The sequence below is a fragment of the Excalfactoria chinensis genome, chromosome 3, assembly GCF_039878825.1.
Source record: "Excalfactoria chinensis isolate bCotChi1 chromosome 3, bCotChi1.hap2, whole genome shotgun sequence".
NCBI classification, from domain to species: Eukaryota; Metazoa; Chordata; class Aves; order Galliformes; family Phasianidae; genus Excalfactoria; species Excalfactoria chinensis.
The window spans coordinates 86,309,639-86,325,052 of record NC_092827.1 but is presented as its reverse complement, the minus strand read 5'-3'; the positions used below and the strand labels follow the sequence as shown (position 1 = coordinate 86,325,052).

Here is a 15,414-nt window from a genome sequence, read left to right as displayed (position 1 = left end):
CTCAGTACTCAATGTAGATGCTCATCTGCTTGTCAGTGGTTATCGTAACTAAACTGCATGTAATTTAGCATTCCTCACACCTTGAAAAAGTGGAACCCCTTTAATCTGTTGTTCTAGAAAGCATACATTAGATGTCAGACAACATAAAGACAGCACAAAAAGATAACCCTGATGTAAGTGATGGCTCCAGTCATCTAGTCTTCGGATAAAAGATTTCTGAAGCTATGTTACGTGGCAGTTCAACATGATCCGGCTGTTTGTTAATCAGAGAACCTGAGAAGAACAAAGGAGAGAGAACAAAAATGTGAAACAAAAGTGTTGTATAGCTAGAAGATGTACAGTGGGGTGACTCATACGGTGGTGGGATTGGATAAAGCAGTCATGAAAACGATGAGCCATAGGAGGGCAAAATGTTTCACTTTGTTGAGTGTGACGTGAGTTTGTCGGGAAAGGGGATAACATTTTGTATTCAGTCAGAGAGCATGTTCTGTAAATCTCTTCAGTTACCTGTTCCCTGGGTGTCGCAATAGATTAAGTCGCTGTGTGATGATATGACACCGCCATCACTCGTCTTCCTGGGATATTGCTGGAGGCAACAACAAACCTGTGTCTTTGGCACATGTGAAGGAATTTAGTGCTTGAGGGGTTAAATTACACAGGGTCCCCTGTGGATCAGCTTGTGCTTGGACAGTAATAATAGCACTAACATTAATAATAAAAGTGCCAGAGAGAAGGGAGTGGAGGGGGAGTAGGAGGAGAGAAAGAAAGAAAGAAGAGTGATGGAAGATGGGCTGGGACAGTCAGGTGGAAAAAAAAGTCAAGCTGGAGATAATGCATTTTGTACAGCAGGTGTACAGGCTCCAAGTCAGATGTCATAGGAGCCTCCTCTAGGTGCACACGCATAAATACACAGCACAGAAGGTTTGAGGATGGTTGGCGGCTCTGTGTATGTGTGCTCTCGCTTCAAGCTGTGATATCCTGGGGCCAGCATAACAAGCAATTCATGTCAGCTCTCAGTAAAGACTATTGGGGTTTTCACAGGGGAAATATTTACGCTCTGCCGTCTTCTTTTCTATGTTTAGCACCTTGAGCTTCCTGTCAGGTGGGAGGCTGATTTGGGAGTGGGAAAAGACCCACTGAGGGACACATCTCATCCCCCAATTAGACAGAGCTAAAGTCCTAATCTTGCTTAGGAATAGCTGCTGACACTAAGTTTTCCTCTTTCCCTTCTGGCTTTATGGGATATTACATTTCACTGCAGCATGGGCGATAGAATGGGATCCCAACTGGAGTGTTTTGGTTCGTACAGAAAGGAAAAGTACTCGAGGAGAGATATTTTTACATAGGTGAGGCCTCCCATACTGCAAGTGCAGAAGAATGTGGATTGATTTTATTTCTTATTAGATAAGCCGTTGCAAGAAGGGACAGCAGGTTATCACATTGAAAAATAAGAGAGATCTGAATTTGTCCTCTTTCGGATTTGTTATTTGTCATAATAATCCTTCTAGTGAAAAGGCCCAATTTACTCTTTCTATAGGAATATTTTAAGTATGATTATCATAATATCACAGCTGCTGAAAAGGTCTAAAATAGGACATTGACCTTGAACGTGTTCCTGCGTTTAGTATGTGGTGCTTAACATTCAAGAAACAATATAACCGCAACTCATTTATTAATGTATAATCTCAAAATGTTAACTCTTGCTCTGTAAATACATGCCATAAGGATTGTAGAGAGCTTGCAGTATCCCATGAAGTACATGTGGTATTTTATCAGTGTAAATATGTATAAGATTTTCAAGATTTCTGCTGGGAATACTCCATAACTAAAGTAAGTTTTCCCTTTGGTACTGCACTAGTTTATGATTTAATTTTTACTGACATTCCACCAGTCATATTATTAGCTCCACAAAATGAAAGTGAAATAATCCTGTATTAATTAAACAGAGCAACTGAATTCCCTCAGTCATCTCATCCTTGGCTGTCTGAGACAGTAATGCACTTCAGCTTCTCTGAAGAAACTTACACTAAAAAAAGAGCTCGGGGTAATGGTGAGATATCCATACTGAGGTGTGTACCTGAATTATCTTCAGGGAGTCGTCATTTTTTGGTAGGTGACAAGCATGTGCAGCTTCCTTTTTTCTATCTTTTTTTCCCTTTCGTTTTGTCAGAGGCTTTGGAAAAGGTGTTTTGTCAAGAGAATAATTTTCATTTACAGCAGTGTGAACTGTTTTCTATTCTGTTTCTATTCTGTACCAGGGAAGGCAGTCATTTAAATACCCATGCCCTTGAAAATCAAATGAGGAGAAAATATCGAGATTTTTTTTTTTTTTCTTTTTGAGACCAGAGGAACCAAAAGCAGTTTAGTAACATAGAAATGCAATTGCTGGTACCTCACACAGACATTTTTTTATATACGGGAATAGAGTGTAGCAGCAAAACCTACATGCCTCGCTCTGTATGTTTGTGAATGAACAGTGGAGAAGTTTTAAAGAGCACTCTGGGATAGTGATACTTGTGGTTTTTCTACCTGAGATCAAAACAAGGAGTAATTAATCAGTCCTAAATACAGACTGAAGTAGGGAGCTTTAAAGGAATAGCCTGCTGCAGTTTGTCCAACCACATACTAACAGGTGAGCAGGACTCTGAACTTCTGTAGCATTAGGTTTTCTTTGTTTGTGAGCAGCACGCTCGGGGATGCACCAAGTGCCTTCCAGCCTTAAGCACACAAGGCCAAGGAGTCTTTAGACCAGTGGACAGTGACAATATTGTTCTAGCGTTGCTCTGGAGCATAGAACATTTGAGTTGCATTTCTTTACTTAGGATTTTGAATAAAGAGAGAACCATGTATTTGATGATTACTTGATATTTATTTCAGACTTCACGATATCCCCCAGTTGTGCTTTGAACAAGGTACCACAGTGTATGGCAAAATTTCGCAGAATCACAGAATTGTAGGGTTAGAAGGGATCTCTGGAGATTATCACAGAGTCCAACCCCCAACACGTTACGCTAAGTAAACCATGTACTTGTTTTCAAATTAATTCTCTGCAGCTAATAAAATGTATTTGACATTCTCGCTCCTTGCCAGATGACTTGAGCTTTGCCTTTTGGTAAATACACATTTGACGCAATTCATTGTGCAGCTTCTGTGAAGTGCCACTGAATTATACTTCAGTTGCCTTGAGGTAGTTGTGCTGTAAGAATGTGGCTAGAAACGTCTGTAGTATTTAAATGTGAAGATACGTAAACATGGAGTACATGTAATACAAATTACAGGCGCACAGAGAGATGGAAACATAGATTCTGTTCAGTAATGCTCCTTGACTGCTGCACACAGCCAGGATGCTTTTTGCCTTCCCTTCTCTGATTCCATTACCACTGTTTTCTATAGACTCCTTGTGGTAAGATTTTACACTGTTTTGTTTTGGTAAGTTAGTGCAGATGAGCATTTCCATGCCTGCTCTTACTCTACATGCCCTGATAAAAATTAATTAAATTGTATGAGCTTTTTCTTTTTTTCCCCTCTTTTTTCTCCCTATTACTTATTTTATTTATTTCTACAGAAAAACTTGGGAAAGTGAAGCCATGTTCACACACAGCTTATTTGCCTGTAGTAATATTGCTTATCTTCTTTTTCTAAACTGATGGATAACTGAGACCCAAGTTCAAGAACACAGTTGGAATTCCAGGCCCTGGTCTGGTGGAGGTGGCATTTTCAGTCCCAGGGAAGAAGCCAACTGCTTTGTTTATCAGCATGCAAACTATAGCACTGTATTTCTGGTTGCCTGAGCAGCAGCGGTGGCAGGGAAGAGAGCCACTTGCTTGGGTGAGAGATGGGTGAGAGAAACACAGAGATGGCAAACAGAGAGAGAGGAAAAATGTATCTGATGGTGTACGATAATGGGGGGAACGAGTCAACGAGGTGGCAGAACCTATGGGAATACAGAAAGGAGGGTTTCCATGGCAGAAGTAAAGAGACATGTTTCAGCATTTGAATATAAAACATCATCTTAAGAAATAATGACCACAAGTAGAAATTAAAGCTGACCTGTGCTTTGCTATACTTCAAAATGGATCAGCTGTCTTATGAAGGAGGATATATTCTAGAGAACTTAATACGTAGAAGTGACTTGATGAAATGACCCATCTTTAGGGACTGGGTATGGGTTATTTAAAGAAAACACATATGAATGAAATGACTTGAAAGTATTTTAGCATAAAATTGAAAAATAGCATTCTTGAATATAAATCTACAAACGGACACTAAGAGTCACTTAGAAACAATACCATTCTATTTTCATATAGTTTGCCAAAGGGCACACAAAAATCGATTTATAGGAGCTCTATTTGGGTCTTATATACGACAAAGGCGCATAGAATGAACACGTCTTATTTAAGTTTTGATTTGATTCCAAAATCCACGTGTATCCAGTTGTTCCTCAGAGAGCATTCTAATACTGTAACATGATTAAATGCCTCATTTTATAATTTGATAAGAACTGATTTCTATTTATTTATTTATTTTAAGCCTGCTGTTTCCACGGCATGGTTGGGTTTTCCTCTGCATTTCAGAGCTCTGTAATTCACTGCTCACACGTGAATTTACATCATAATTATAGAGCTCGCATTTAACAATATAGACAGCATAATGCTACTGGTAATTAAGCTTTTACTACCTGTTTTTATACAGTAGTCTGAGCTGCAGTTTTGCTATGCAGGCTCCGATTCCTAAACTTGCATGCATTTATACCACACACCCGGCCTTTACATAAGGTTAAGCACAGAATGCTGGCATCTCTCTGCTAAGAGAGCACATACAAACACATCTGTTGAACGTATGTATTTAGGACTTGGCTTCTGCGTCCGCGTTCATCTGGTGAAATGCTGGGAGAGGGCATTTGTGTTCCCATTGGTGAATGGCATTAATGCTTTCTGTGGGTGTGCACCGGTATGTTTTGATCTCAAAGATTGCCATTTGCATCGTGTAGGGCAGCAGTCGTAAATAAGAGCTTTTTTTTTTTTTTTCTAAGCGGTTGAGCCGAGTTAAAAGGAAAACAACATCTATCTGTATACAGGTACCGAGCGTGGTCAGCTTCACCAAGTTCAGCACGGTTATTTGCTTGGAACAGGTTGGGCGAGGGGCCCCTTCCTTGCGGCCGAGGCAGGCTGGCTCCCAGCAGTGCTTTGCAGCGGCGGGGCTGGGCACGCAGCAGGGCTCCGCTCGCTGCCCTTCCCATCGGGCGGAATGGACTAGACAGGAATCCACCGCGTAGGGAACGCTTTCAAGGTCTGCGTGCACCGCGAGGTATTACAGTGCCGAACTGCTCCTACAGCGTTCTCTTACCTTGCTAAAACGAAGCAGGCTGAGGTCGTCCCCCTCGCGCTCCCTGCGCAGCTGGGGTAGAAACCGATCGGTTCTGGAGCTCTTCTTTCTGTTGGCCGAAGCGAAATGTTTACGCGGCAGCACCTAAATAATGGCACGTGGGGTGCACGTTAAGCACGAGGCGTTGTGCTGAGCTGCAAGAGAACGCACGTACCTGGCCGTGTACGTTGCCCGACGCGGAAGCGCCGGTTTTGCCAGGTAAACCCTCTCTTAACGTGTACAGAATGAGTTGCTTTCTCCGCTTTTATAAACACGTAGATCGATTTAGATCAACAGATACCGACTGTTAACACGCGGACCCCGCTCCCAGCCTCCTCCCGGCCGCCAGCCCCTCAAAAAGTTGGGCTGCGTTTCCCCCCGCCGCTTTTCCTCCCCTCTCCCCCTCCCCGGCTCCGTACCTCGCCGCCCCGGGGCCGCCGACATGTCTGCGGGCGCTGCCCCAGCGGCCGCCGCCTCAGGCCGCTCCCCCCGCCCCACCCCTCTACCTGCCGCGCGGCCCGCGCGCCGCCCCGCCGCCTCCCGATTGGCCGCCGCCCCACCAATCCGCCGCGCCCCCGGCCCGGGGGGACCGCATATGTAAAGCGGCGCTTCATATTCATGAGCCCGGAGCGGGGCTTTAAGTCCTTGATTAGGCGCGCGGACGAGCTTTTGGTCCCCGCTGGCCGCGCCTGTCGCCGCCCGCCGAGCCCTCGTGCCAAGCGCGGCGCCGGGCCACGGAAACTTTGCCTTCCCGCGGGCGCGCGCGCGCGAAGAATGATCGCCGGGCGCACATGGATTCGGTAGAACTTTGCCTGCCGGAGCCGCTCTCCCTGCACTACGAGGAAGAGTAGGTACCGCTCCCCGCCCCCACCGCCTCCTCGCCGCGCCGCGACCGTCGCGGGGCGCCGCGCGGCGGTGGCCGCCCGCAGCCCGACAGGTGCGCGCGGGGCCGGCGGGAGGGCGGAGGGAAGGAGTTGCGAGGAGCCGCGGCGCCCGGCCCGGACCGACCCGCGCCTCGGGGCCGCCGGCGGGAGGCTCGGCAACTTGCCGGGTTAGCCGGGAGCGCACCGCGGGGGTGTCGGCGGGGCGCTGCGCGTGGGGCGGTGGGGCCGAACCGCCTCCTGTCGTAGCGCCGGAGGAGAGCGAGGGGGGGCGGCGGCGGAGGGTCCGCGCTCCGCGGGTGCTCCGGGGACAGCTTCGGTAACGTCACGGCACGGTGCCCGCTGCTCTTATCAAGCCGGGCAGCGTTCTTCGGAATGAATGCATAAAAAGACCAAAAGCTTTTTTTTTCCTTCTTCTTCTTCCTTTTTTTTTTTTTTTTTCTTTTTTTTTCCTTTTTTTTTTTCTTTCTTTTTTTTTTTTTTTTCTCCTAGAGCTTTTTCTTTTTTCCCCCCCCAGCCCAAAGGAGCTTTCTTGAATTTACCTTCTTACAGCTAATTTGAATGATTAGTTCGGATAAGCCTCTTAGAGGAGATGCATTGAAATGAAATCGGGGCACATGTCCTTTTGGCTCCGGTGCAAGATTCCAACTCGTTGGGTTGTTGTGGGGTGTTTTATTTTTGTTTATGTTTTTGTGTTGTTTTTTTTTTTTCCCCTCTTCTTTGGCTCAATTAAAAGTCATCGGAACGGCGTCCCGGTGCCTCCCCGAGCGGTGGGCGCAGAGCAGCGCCGCTCAGCGCGTTCGTGCTTCCCGTCCCCACTAATCAGCCCTCAAGCCCGGAGTTTTGCACGTTATTCATATCCGTAGTGATTGTCAATTGGCTTCTATCGACTTCCATACCGTCACGTGCACGCGTGAGTGAGGGCCGTAAGGAAAATAAATACAGTAGTTGCTGTGGTTCTGTCGTATGGGTGAGAGGGCAGCAAGGATTGGAGCTAAAAATTGCCGGAACGCTCTGGGAGCGGGCAGACATCTGCCTGACCATCACTAGGTATGCTTTGATTTCAAGGCAGCGTGCTGAAGAATGCCGTAACTCCCAGCCAGCTGCTTTCTGCTTTTTCAGCAATAACAGTAACACTAATAATTACTAATAGTTAATAAGATAACGGGCTCGATCGACGTATCCGCTCGTTTTGATGTATGTGTCAGTTTAATCATTGTAAATGAATCCGCGTGTTCGGAACCTGAAATCTCAGTCGCCCTCTGATTAAAATGTAACGTTGACTGAGGGATTATAGAGCAGACTTAATTTTACCGACTGTTTTAACAGTTGTCACAGCTGCTGGGAGAAGGAAAGGCAATAGAAACACTCCGAAAAATGGCGTGGGGGGGGAGGGAGGGGGTGAGGGAAGAAAGCATGGGGCCAGCTTAATAAATTTCAACGCCATCTCTGTATGCCAAACATTGGAAACGGAGGAGATTTGTAACTCCGGAGAGCTTCCGTGCGCTGTGTACGTTGCCCTTTGTGGCTCACGGTGTTAGGTGGAACCCCAGCACCGGTGTTCAGACGTCAAACACACCCAGCTCGTAGCCAGCAGAGATTTTTGTTTCGTCCAGCAGCAGGTAGAATGGACGGGCGAGAAGAAATGAAGGCTGTGCAGAGCGGGTGTAGTAGAATAAGTGGAGGTAGGCGGCATGTGTAGTAAATACCTGTGTGTGATAGCGGTCCTGTGTGTTTTGTGTGGGAGCGGTCTGTGGAATGGCTGTGTGCACACTCACGGGCGTTAGCATGTAAATATCCATCTGTGTGTGTGTGTGTGTGTGCAACTGCGTGTGTGAAATGCGAGAGAGTTGCTATCAGTTTTTGGCTGCTCTTATGGGTACTTTGGCTTAGCTTCTCATTCCCAGACAGTTTATCTGAGAAGTACCTTCCCTTTTCAAAAGGGAGCGAGGGTGAAGAAGTCTCACTGTGTAGTGGGAAGGGGTGCTTGCTTCCACCCCACAGTCCCCTCCGAGCTGTGCAGATCTTTAACCTGGTGCGTTTCTCTCCGAGCGAGCAGATCAAGTTGCTGTTAAGACATAAAGCCCTGAAGTTGGAGGTGCTCAGGCCTTGGTGCGCAGCACGGCCAGCAGCCGGGTGTAAGCAGCCTGATGTGGGCGAGCGAGCAGCTCCCTCCTGCCTGTGGGCAGCCAGCAGGCCCCGTGCCATTCTGCCGCTTCTGGTTCCGGTTACAGCTCTTTGGCTTTTCGGTTTTGATGGACTGCCGGCAAGTTTTTAAATCCTGTGCAAAGTAGAAGGGGATTGTAGCTGAAATGCCAGCCTGACAGCTTCCGGTTTGCTGGGGCTTGCCCCTCTTTTAGTGCTGGTTGCTCATTTCGGTGTGTTTATGGTTGTGCTCTTTTATTTACTGAGCCTGGTGCGTTGCAGCAGTAATTAACCCGTGTTATTAGCAAAGCCCTTGTGGATATCCATTAATTCTCTTGAATAGCTGATCATTTTTTTTTTTCTGTACCATTTTTTTTTCTCCCCTTTTTTTTCCTCCTAAGGCACACTGTTCTTTTCCTCACAGTCCTTCAGCTTCACCACCTCATACAGATTTCTCTCTAAATAGAGGCCGGGTGCGTAGGCCACCATCCCCATAGCTCCATAATACAGAATAACTATTGTCTTAACAAACTGTTTTCAGAGACGCTAATGGGAAGCACAACAACTGGGAGAATCTGTAGGGAACAATTTGTTTAATTATTATATTTCAAAACACATGCTTCATGATAAGAACAGAGATAAGAATTTTCCCAGCTTTTTAAAAAAAAATTATTATTATTATTTTGGAGCTGCCTTGGCTGTTGCAAATATTTCAACGTTCCCGATTTAATCAGATTTCAACTTAGTTAATAGCACTTTGGGCATTTAGAAAATATTGAGCCAGCAGAAAAATACTTGTGCTTGCACTGCTGAGAAAAGATAAGGGCTGCCTCATTAGCCAGCCCTACTTTTGCAATTAATTTCAAATACACGGCGCTATTCATCAAATACGGAAGGTAACTTGTCTATGATAATATTTAACAATACTTGAAGCTTACTTTGCTTAGAGTAGCTAAAAAGTATGATATGTCTGTACTCACAGATGTGTCAGTCCATGCTGCTATTTCTATATGTTACAGAAGGAAATTAGGGTATAAAAATCCAGAACAAAAATGTGAATTATTCCTGAGTAACACAATAATTCATTGTATGGAATATCTCTAAAGGACCGACCCTTGACCTGCAGGGAGGTTACTTGCACCCCTTTGGAAACATAAGTTGGAATGAAGGCACTTAATTGAATCTTCCAAGAAGTATCTCAATTATTTTCGCTCACACCATGAGTGAAGTGCATAGAATAAATAGGAAAAATACTGGGAAGAACTCTTTCTCCTGCTGAAGCTTAAAGTAACCTCTGCCTACAAGATAAGCTTTGCTCCGAATCCTTCTTCATAGCAGATTCATAGAGGGAAGAAACAATAAAATGTTGATCCGTTACAAGTGCATATGAGCCTCACGCTGCCAGGCTCTCTAGAGGAAATCTGTGATTATGCTGGGCCAGTTTGTTCAGTTTTTATCTCTTTTACATCCACCAGCCTTGTATTAAATTGTCATTGTCCTAAAGCACATGAGAGAGAAATGAATTGCGTTTCTCGACATGCTCTGACAGTGAAATATTTAGCCTCTCTGTCTCCAATCATACTCATATGTATGTTTGATAGCGCAGGGATGACACCAGCAGTCTCTGCAGCTTTGACATTCCACTTATTACGTGTTCTTTCACATTTTATGTTCCTTCTTTTACTTTTAGGCTTGACTCAGGTAATAATGTGTGCACACAGTCATAGCTGTAGAAGCGTGTATAGCTGCATTTTTGTTACATATACCTTCACCTTTTGTTTATGTGGAAATCCTCTGTCTCTGTGCGGCGGATTTGAGTTCAAATACACATATAACCATGCATGCATGTGTGTACCCGAGTAAACAGCATATCCCTTAGTGCATTGTCTGCAATGTGCATGTATTATTGTGTATATCCACACGGACGCGTATCCAGTAAATGAGTGCAGAGCTATCTCAACTTCTCTCTATGTATCTGCTTGTCAAAAAATTGCTGCTTTTGTGTGTTATTTTTTTCCTTATCCATGAGAAGTGAGCTTGCAGATAAAAAGAGCGTTGTAGATAACGTGTTTGCACCTGATTTTTCTATCAGATTCTCCATGTAATCTAGTATTTCTTGAATTTGTACTCACAGATTTGCTATGAAATAAACTGCATTTTTAATTGGAAAAAAAAATCCTCTTTGAAGCGATGCATGTGACTAATATTTATTCACATTCCTGTAACTTTTGGCTGTCGCTCCATCAGAGAACTGTTTGTTTCGGCTCCGTGTTTCCTTGCACACACGGTTATGTTTGCACCTCGTGGATATGATTCTTTTTTGGAGGAGCAGAAAGGCTTTCCATGTGTGGTTGTTAACACATATCGTATTGTCCTCGGATAAAAAATGTAAAGTAGATTTTCAATCTTAATGGTAGTACTTATTAAATCCTATATCTCCCCTTCCCTCCCATTATTTTTTTGTTGTTACAATTTGCTTATCCACAAGTAAAAATGTTGTGAAACAGTAAAGAGAAATAATAATCTGAATTACTTATTGCTATTTCAGATAGCAGCACTTTATTATTTTTAAAGGATCCTGCTTTGCCTTTGCACTTTGGAGCTTGATTTTGGATGGATACGGCAGGCCATTGCCTTTTGACATAGACGTCTTGTGAAACAAGTTACGTATTTGTTATGTTACAGAAGCTTTAATTCTCCTGGGCTTGTTTACACAATGTTTGTGATGTTTTTTTAATTAATTTGTATTTCTTTCAGAGAAAGGCTTTTCTCCTGGCTGTTCCTTAATACCGCAGGTTTACGTTAAAGGGGTATTTTGTCCCATTTCAAATTATTTTCCCAGTTTAGGCAGCATAGCTTTTTACTCTGAGCACCATTTCCTATTCAGATTGTTAAATAAGATTCCTTTTTGTGCTTTGGTATCCCAGTATTGCTAAGAAAAAGCTCAGCTGTTAATATCCTAGTGGAAGCTGGGGTGATACAGGTACTTTTATGGAGGACGAGGCGAGCTTATGCTGTTTGTGTTTATTGCTGAATTTAATTGTGATTGTGACTCTCTATTCTGAGTCTATCTGAACTTTGGGTGGATTTTTATTTTATTTTTTTATTGGGATCAAAGTAACACACAAGGTAAAAGAGAAAACAATATTGGAAATGTAAATCTTGTGTTTTTCATGATACTAACCTGCAACGCTATGCATGAAACTGGTGAAGGCTCTCCATACCCTGCAGTATGTTGTTATATCAGAGTTAACCAGGTCTCAGCTTAATCAAACCATTTATAGTGTCCTTGTCCAGAATTGGGCAGCTTACTTGTATGATAAACTAACGAAATATAATGCATTACTTCTATGCAGGTGAGAATAGTTTTAAATACATCCTTTTATCATGTATTGAAAATTATATTCCCTTCCCCTGAGTAAAATATCTTCGCAGATTTGTGCTGTAGGCCTTACGTGGGAGGACAGACACTGCTAAGGGGCTCTGTTCTGACAGCAAACTTTAAGGATAAAGCGGTCTGTGGTTTTCCAGGTTGTTACTCTGTAACAGGGATGTCTCTTACTCTGTATCTTTTCATGCTGCTCCAAGTGGGGAAAAAAAATCCCTGCACTTCTCCTTTTCATCGTTTTGATTGGAACTATGTACCGTATGTAATGTGTTTTGGCAGCACTTACCTAGCCAAAGAAAACAAATTAATATTAGCCATGCTGAGGGGTGTCAGAAGTATCACAGATGTGTCGATTTAGCTTTGCTCCGTCACACAGCCTCTCCTTAAACAACTGGTCAAGCTGTCGCAAAATGTAGTGTTGGTTGTGGAGAGATTCTAATAGGTGTGATCAGAGATTGATGGCTCTGGCAAGTTAGAAGGAGAAGATGTGGAGTTCCTGTAGCTCATTTTGAGTGGCCTCAGAAAAACCCAAGCAAACAAGTTTGATTTCTTTTGTGATTGCTTTTTTTTTGTTTTGTTTTGTTTTTTAAAGTTAAGATATTGTTGTTATTATTTTTAATGGGCTTTCCCCCCCCCCAAAAAAAAAGATAAAAGTCAGCTAGATGCTGAAGTCCTCTTGTAAGCTCCCTGAGAACCTGCAGATGTAGAGACACTGGCGGATGAAATGAGAATGTCTAAAATGTAGTGCCAGTTTGTTTGGAGCATTTCTGATGTTCCTCCAGAAATAGATGAAGGCGTTGGGCAGGTGGGCAGAGGAGGAGATGGATTGTTCTATTCAGTCCATCCTGATGCATGATATCCCTCCTTTGTGCTGTTTCCCCATTCCTAGGGTAGTTTAAAAAGGTATTTCTTCCAAAAATATCTTTTAGAACCTCACAACTGATTATTTTAAAGGAAATTCAAGATGGGAATATTTAGTAAGGAGCAATGGGTAACAGAGTAATGAAATGGTACTCTTGTACGTACTCAGAGTGTAGCCAGTTACTGCCAGCTTGTACAATTCTTCATATATCACAAATGAGATTTTTACGTATTCTTTATCTGCTGTGTTAATTTTTTCCTTCGAATTGGCTGTAGGATTCGGTTCCTGGCTTTTTGGAGGGCAAACGCTGATGTCCTTCAGTGTTTTACAGTCAGTGTTTTCCTTCTTAAATAGATTGTGATATGCTTCCTTGGCCAAGTATTAATGCTAAAATAGTTTTCAGAAGAATACGTTTCGTGAAGCCCGTGCTGGGAGGGGAAGTGGCGTTTATTACAGTTATTTTATCTTCCTTTTAAAAAAGAGCATCTGGTAAAAATGACACTTAGGTGCCATCTAAAAAACAAATCACAAATGTCTTTCTGAAAGCAAATGAATATGGATGGCCGGCAGAGTATCGTCAGAGAATGGTAAAATTCTTGTAGCAAAAGGTGGATTTCTTTCACTGTGGTAGCTCAGTGCTCTGTGAATGCAAGGTTTCCTCTCCTAAATCCCGTTCGCCTTTCCAGCCATGTCAGAATTCCCTGGCAGTGTCCTTGCAGCAGCCGTGAACGTAGTGGGACAGATGAGATGTTGTGCAGTGGCACAAAATGCTGTGTCTTTAACCAGCTGTTTCCATGGGCATGAAGGGTCAAGAATCGTATCCCCGCTATCTGAACACAGCACCCGGGCACCCCATCATTGTTCTGGCGGTAGCTGCTCGGGCCCAGTTGGTGCTGGCTGATATTTAAAGAGCTGAGCAGCCACCGCCGGTGGCTTTGCATTAGCACGAATGGCACCTGTCCCATCAATCATGAGGCCGTGGTGTCACAGATGGAGAAACAACAATCGGCCGAATTACCCGGCCCTGCACACTTGGCTTAATTCAGCTCATTGTTCTCCTACAAATCTCGTGGATGGCTCGCGCCGTGCCTGGACTCCAGGCACAAGCAGGAGACGGGCTCAGGTGGTGGCACGTGCCTGCCCTTCGCCGCCCCAGCAGAGGTGTGCAGCAAGGGGCTGTCAGCGTGTGTGCATGGAGGGGGCGGGGGGGTTGTAGCATCGGCTCCTAACGAACACTGTAATTAATCAGGAGCTGAAATTCAGCATTTCTCCCGGCGCTCCAGAAGTTTTCATTTAGCTATCTGAAAGCGCCTCGCGCAAAGGCAGGTTGATTTAACTCCTCAAGTGCTGCGCTGGGTCTGTTGCTCTGAGATGAATTCTGCATGCATTTCCAGTGGGAGTGCAGTAAGCAGCATCCCTTTGCACGTCGGAGAGCTCTGAGTGTTGCTGAGTAGTTAGCACTGACAAGTCTGCGCCTGAGCCACTGGGTGAAGAGGAGAAGTGCTGACAGGCCGATTTGGAAGGGTGGTGCTGGTGTTTTTATGGTGGGTCTTTTTATTTCAGTTTTAATGCCAGACAAAGGTTGGATCATGAGAAATTGCAGTCTTGTTCTGGATGAAAATAGTAAATGTGTTTAAATTGCCTTCAGACACTGTAATTCTTTTCTCTTTCTTCCTTTCTTTCTTCTTTTTACCCCTCGCAGCAGCTCCCAGAGGACAGGAAAATAAAAGAGACAAAAAAGAAATAGAGGAATTACTTCCTTGCTCTTAAGTCTTAGGTCAAGAATGTCTTAAATGTGTTAGAGACCCACTCCTTTCATGCTCCTTTCCAAATTAACACCAAGGAAATACCTGGAAAACATGGAGTTGGAAGTTATTGTTCTTACTTCACCATTTTATATCGTTATTTTTTTCCTCCCATTTGCATGATGTGCTGTAAAACAGCTGTGTTTTTGCTGTAGCTAGTGTTCCTGTTACAACTAATGTCAAGCAGAAAACCTGTGGCATTCCAGAAACAGGCTGCGTTATATTGAAGACACAGCTTATGTTTGGTTGCGTGTAAATACAGTTAGTTAGTTGGGTTTATCTGATAGCCTGGCAGAAAGAGAGAGGAGCCGTACAAACTGTTTTCAGTAACTGTGCTGTTCATACGCCTGATAAGATTGAGCGTGCTTTCGAACTACTGATACGCTTTGAATAAGAAAAGAATAATCACGTCCACTGGCACCAGCTTATCGGGAATGAAGTAAAATGCCAGCACTTTTACATTAGCAAAAGTAAATGTTTTAGACACTTTGGGCCTTTTTTCCATTTAAATTAAATAGCAGCGCGCTTTTGAGTGTGCTGTAATGAATGGAAGGATTTATTACCTTGACAAAATTGCAGGTGAATATGTTGAGAGAGGAGTCCTCGGCAACAATAACAGCTCTTTTGATAAGTGGCTGCATGCATTCATGCTTTTGGTACAGAAATTCAGTAATTTTATCCTCTCGTGCTTAGTTAAGAGCAGTGGCTAACTTGCAGTGGGCAGCTCTTCATAGTGCGATGTACTTGTGCTTTATGTAACATCCTGACAACACATTTGAAATGCAGCCCGTAACATGGCTCTTCATGGAATAATGCTTGATCATTTGCTAATATGTCCTCTGTCTTCAGCTGCCGTGTATTCTCATGTTTGAAAAATAATACATCTTGGAGTCTTTCCTGGGAAGGCAAGGTATGATTCATCATTAACTTACTCCAGCAGGCGTGAAGCGTGCTCGCATGTGCTATTAT

The 15,414-nt window shown here is 43.9% G+C and overlaps 1 protein-coding gene and 1 long non-coding RNA gene across 13 annotated transcripts in view; one reads left to right on the top strand and one right to left on the bottom strand.

Moving 5' to 3' along the window:
* Positions 1–15,414, top strand: part of ESRRG (estrogen related receptor gamma) — a 378,604-nt gene that overhangs the window by 219,154 nt on the left and 144,036 nt on the right. The window contains exon 1 of one of the 12 annotated variants that reach the window (XM_072333654.1): positions 5,992–6,211. The exons of the other annotated variants lie outside the window; for them this stretch is intronic. Coding sequence (XP_072189755.1) covers positions 6,156–6,211 — 56 coding nt within the window. The 5' untranslated portion in view covers positions 5,992–6,155. Of the gene's footprint in view, positions 1–5,991; positions 6,212–15,414 lie in introns of those variants that run through there. 12 annotated transcript variants of the gene reach the window in all.
* On the bottom strand, positions 105–5,854 carry LOC140250773 (uncharacterized). The gene is made up of 3 exons (XR_011903267.1): positions 5,784–5,854; positions 5,347–5,469; positions 105–273 (listed from the first exon to the last, which is right to left on the bottom strand). It is a non-coding gene; the product is annotated as an uncharacterized lncRNA (long non-coding RNA).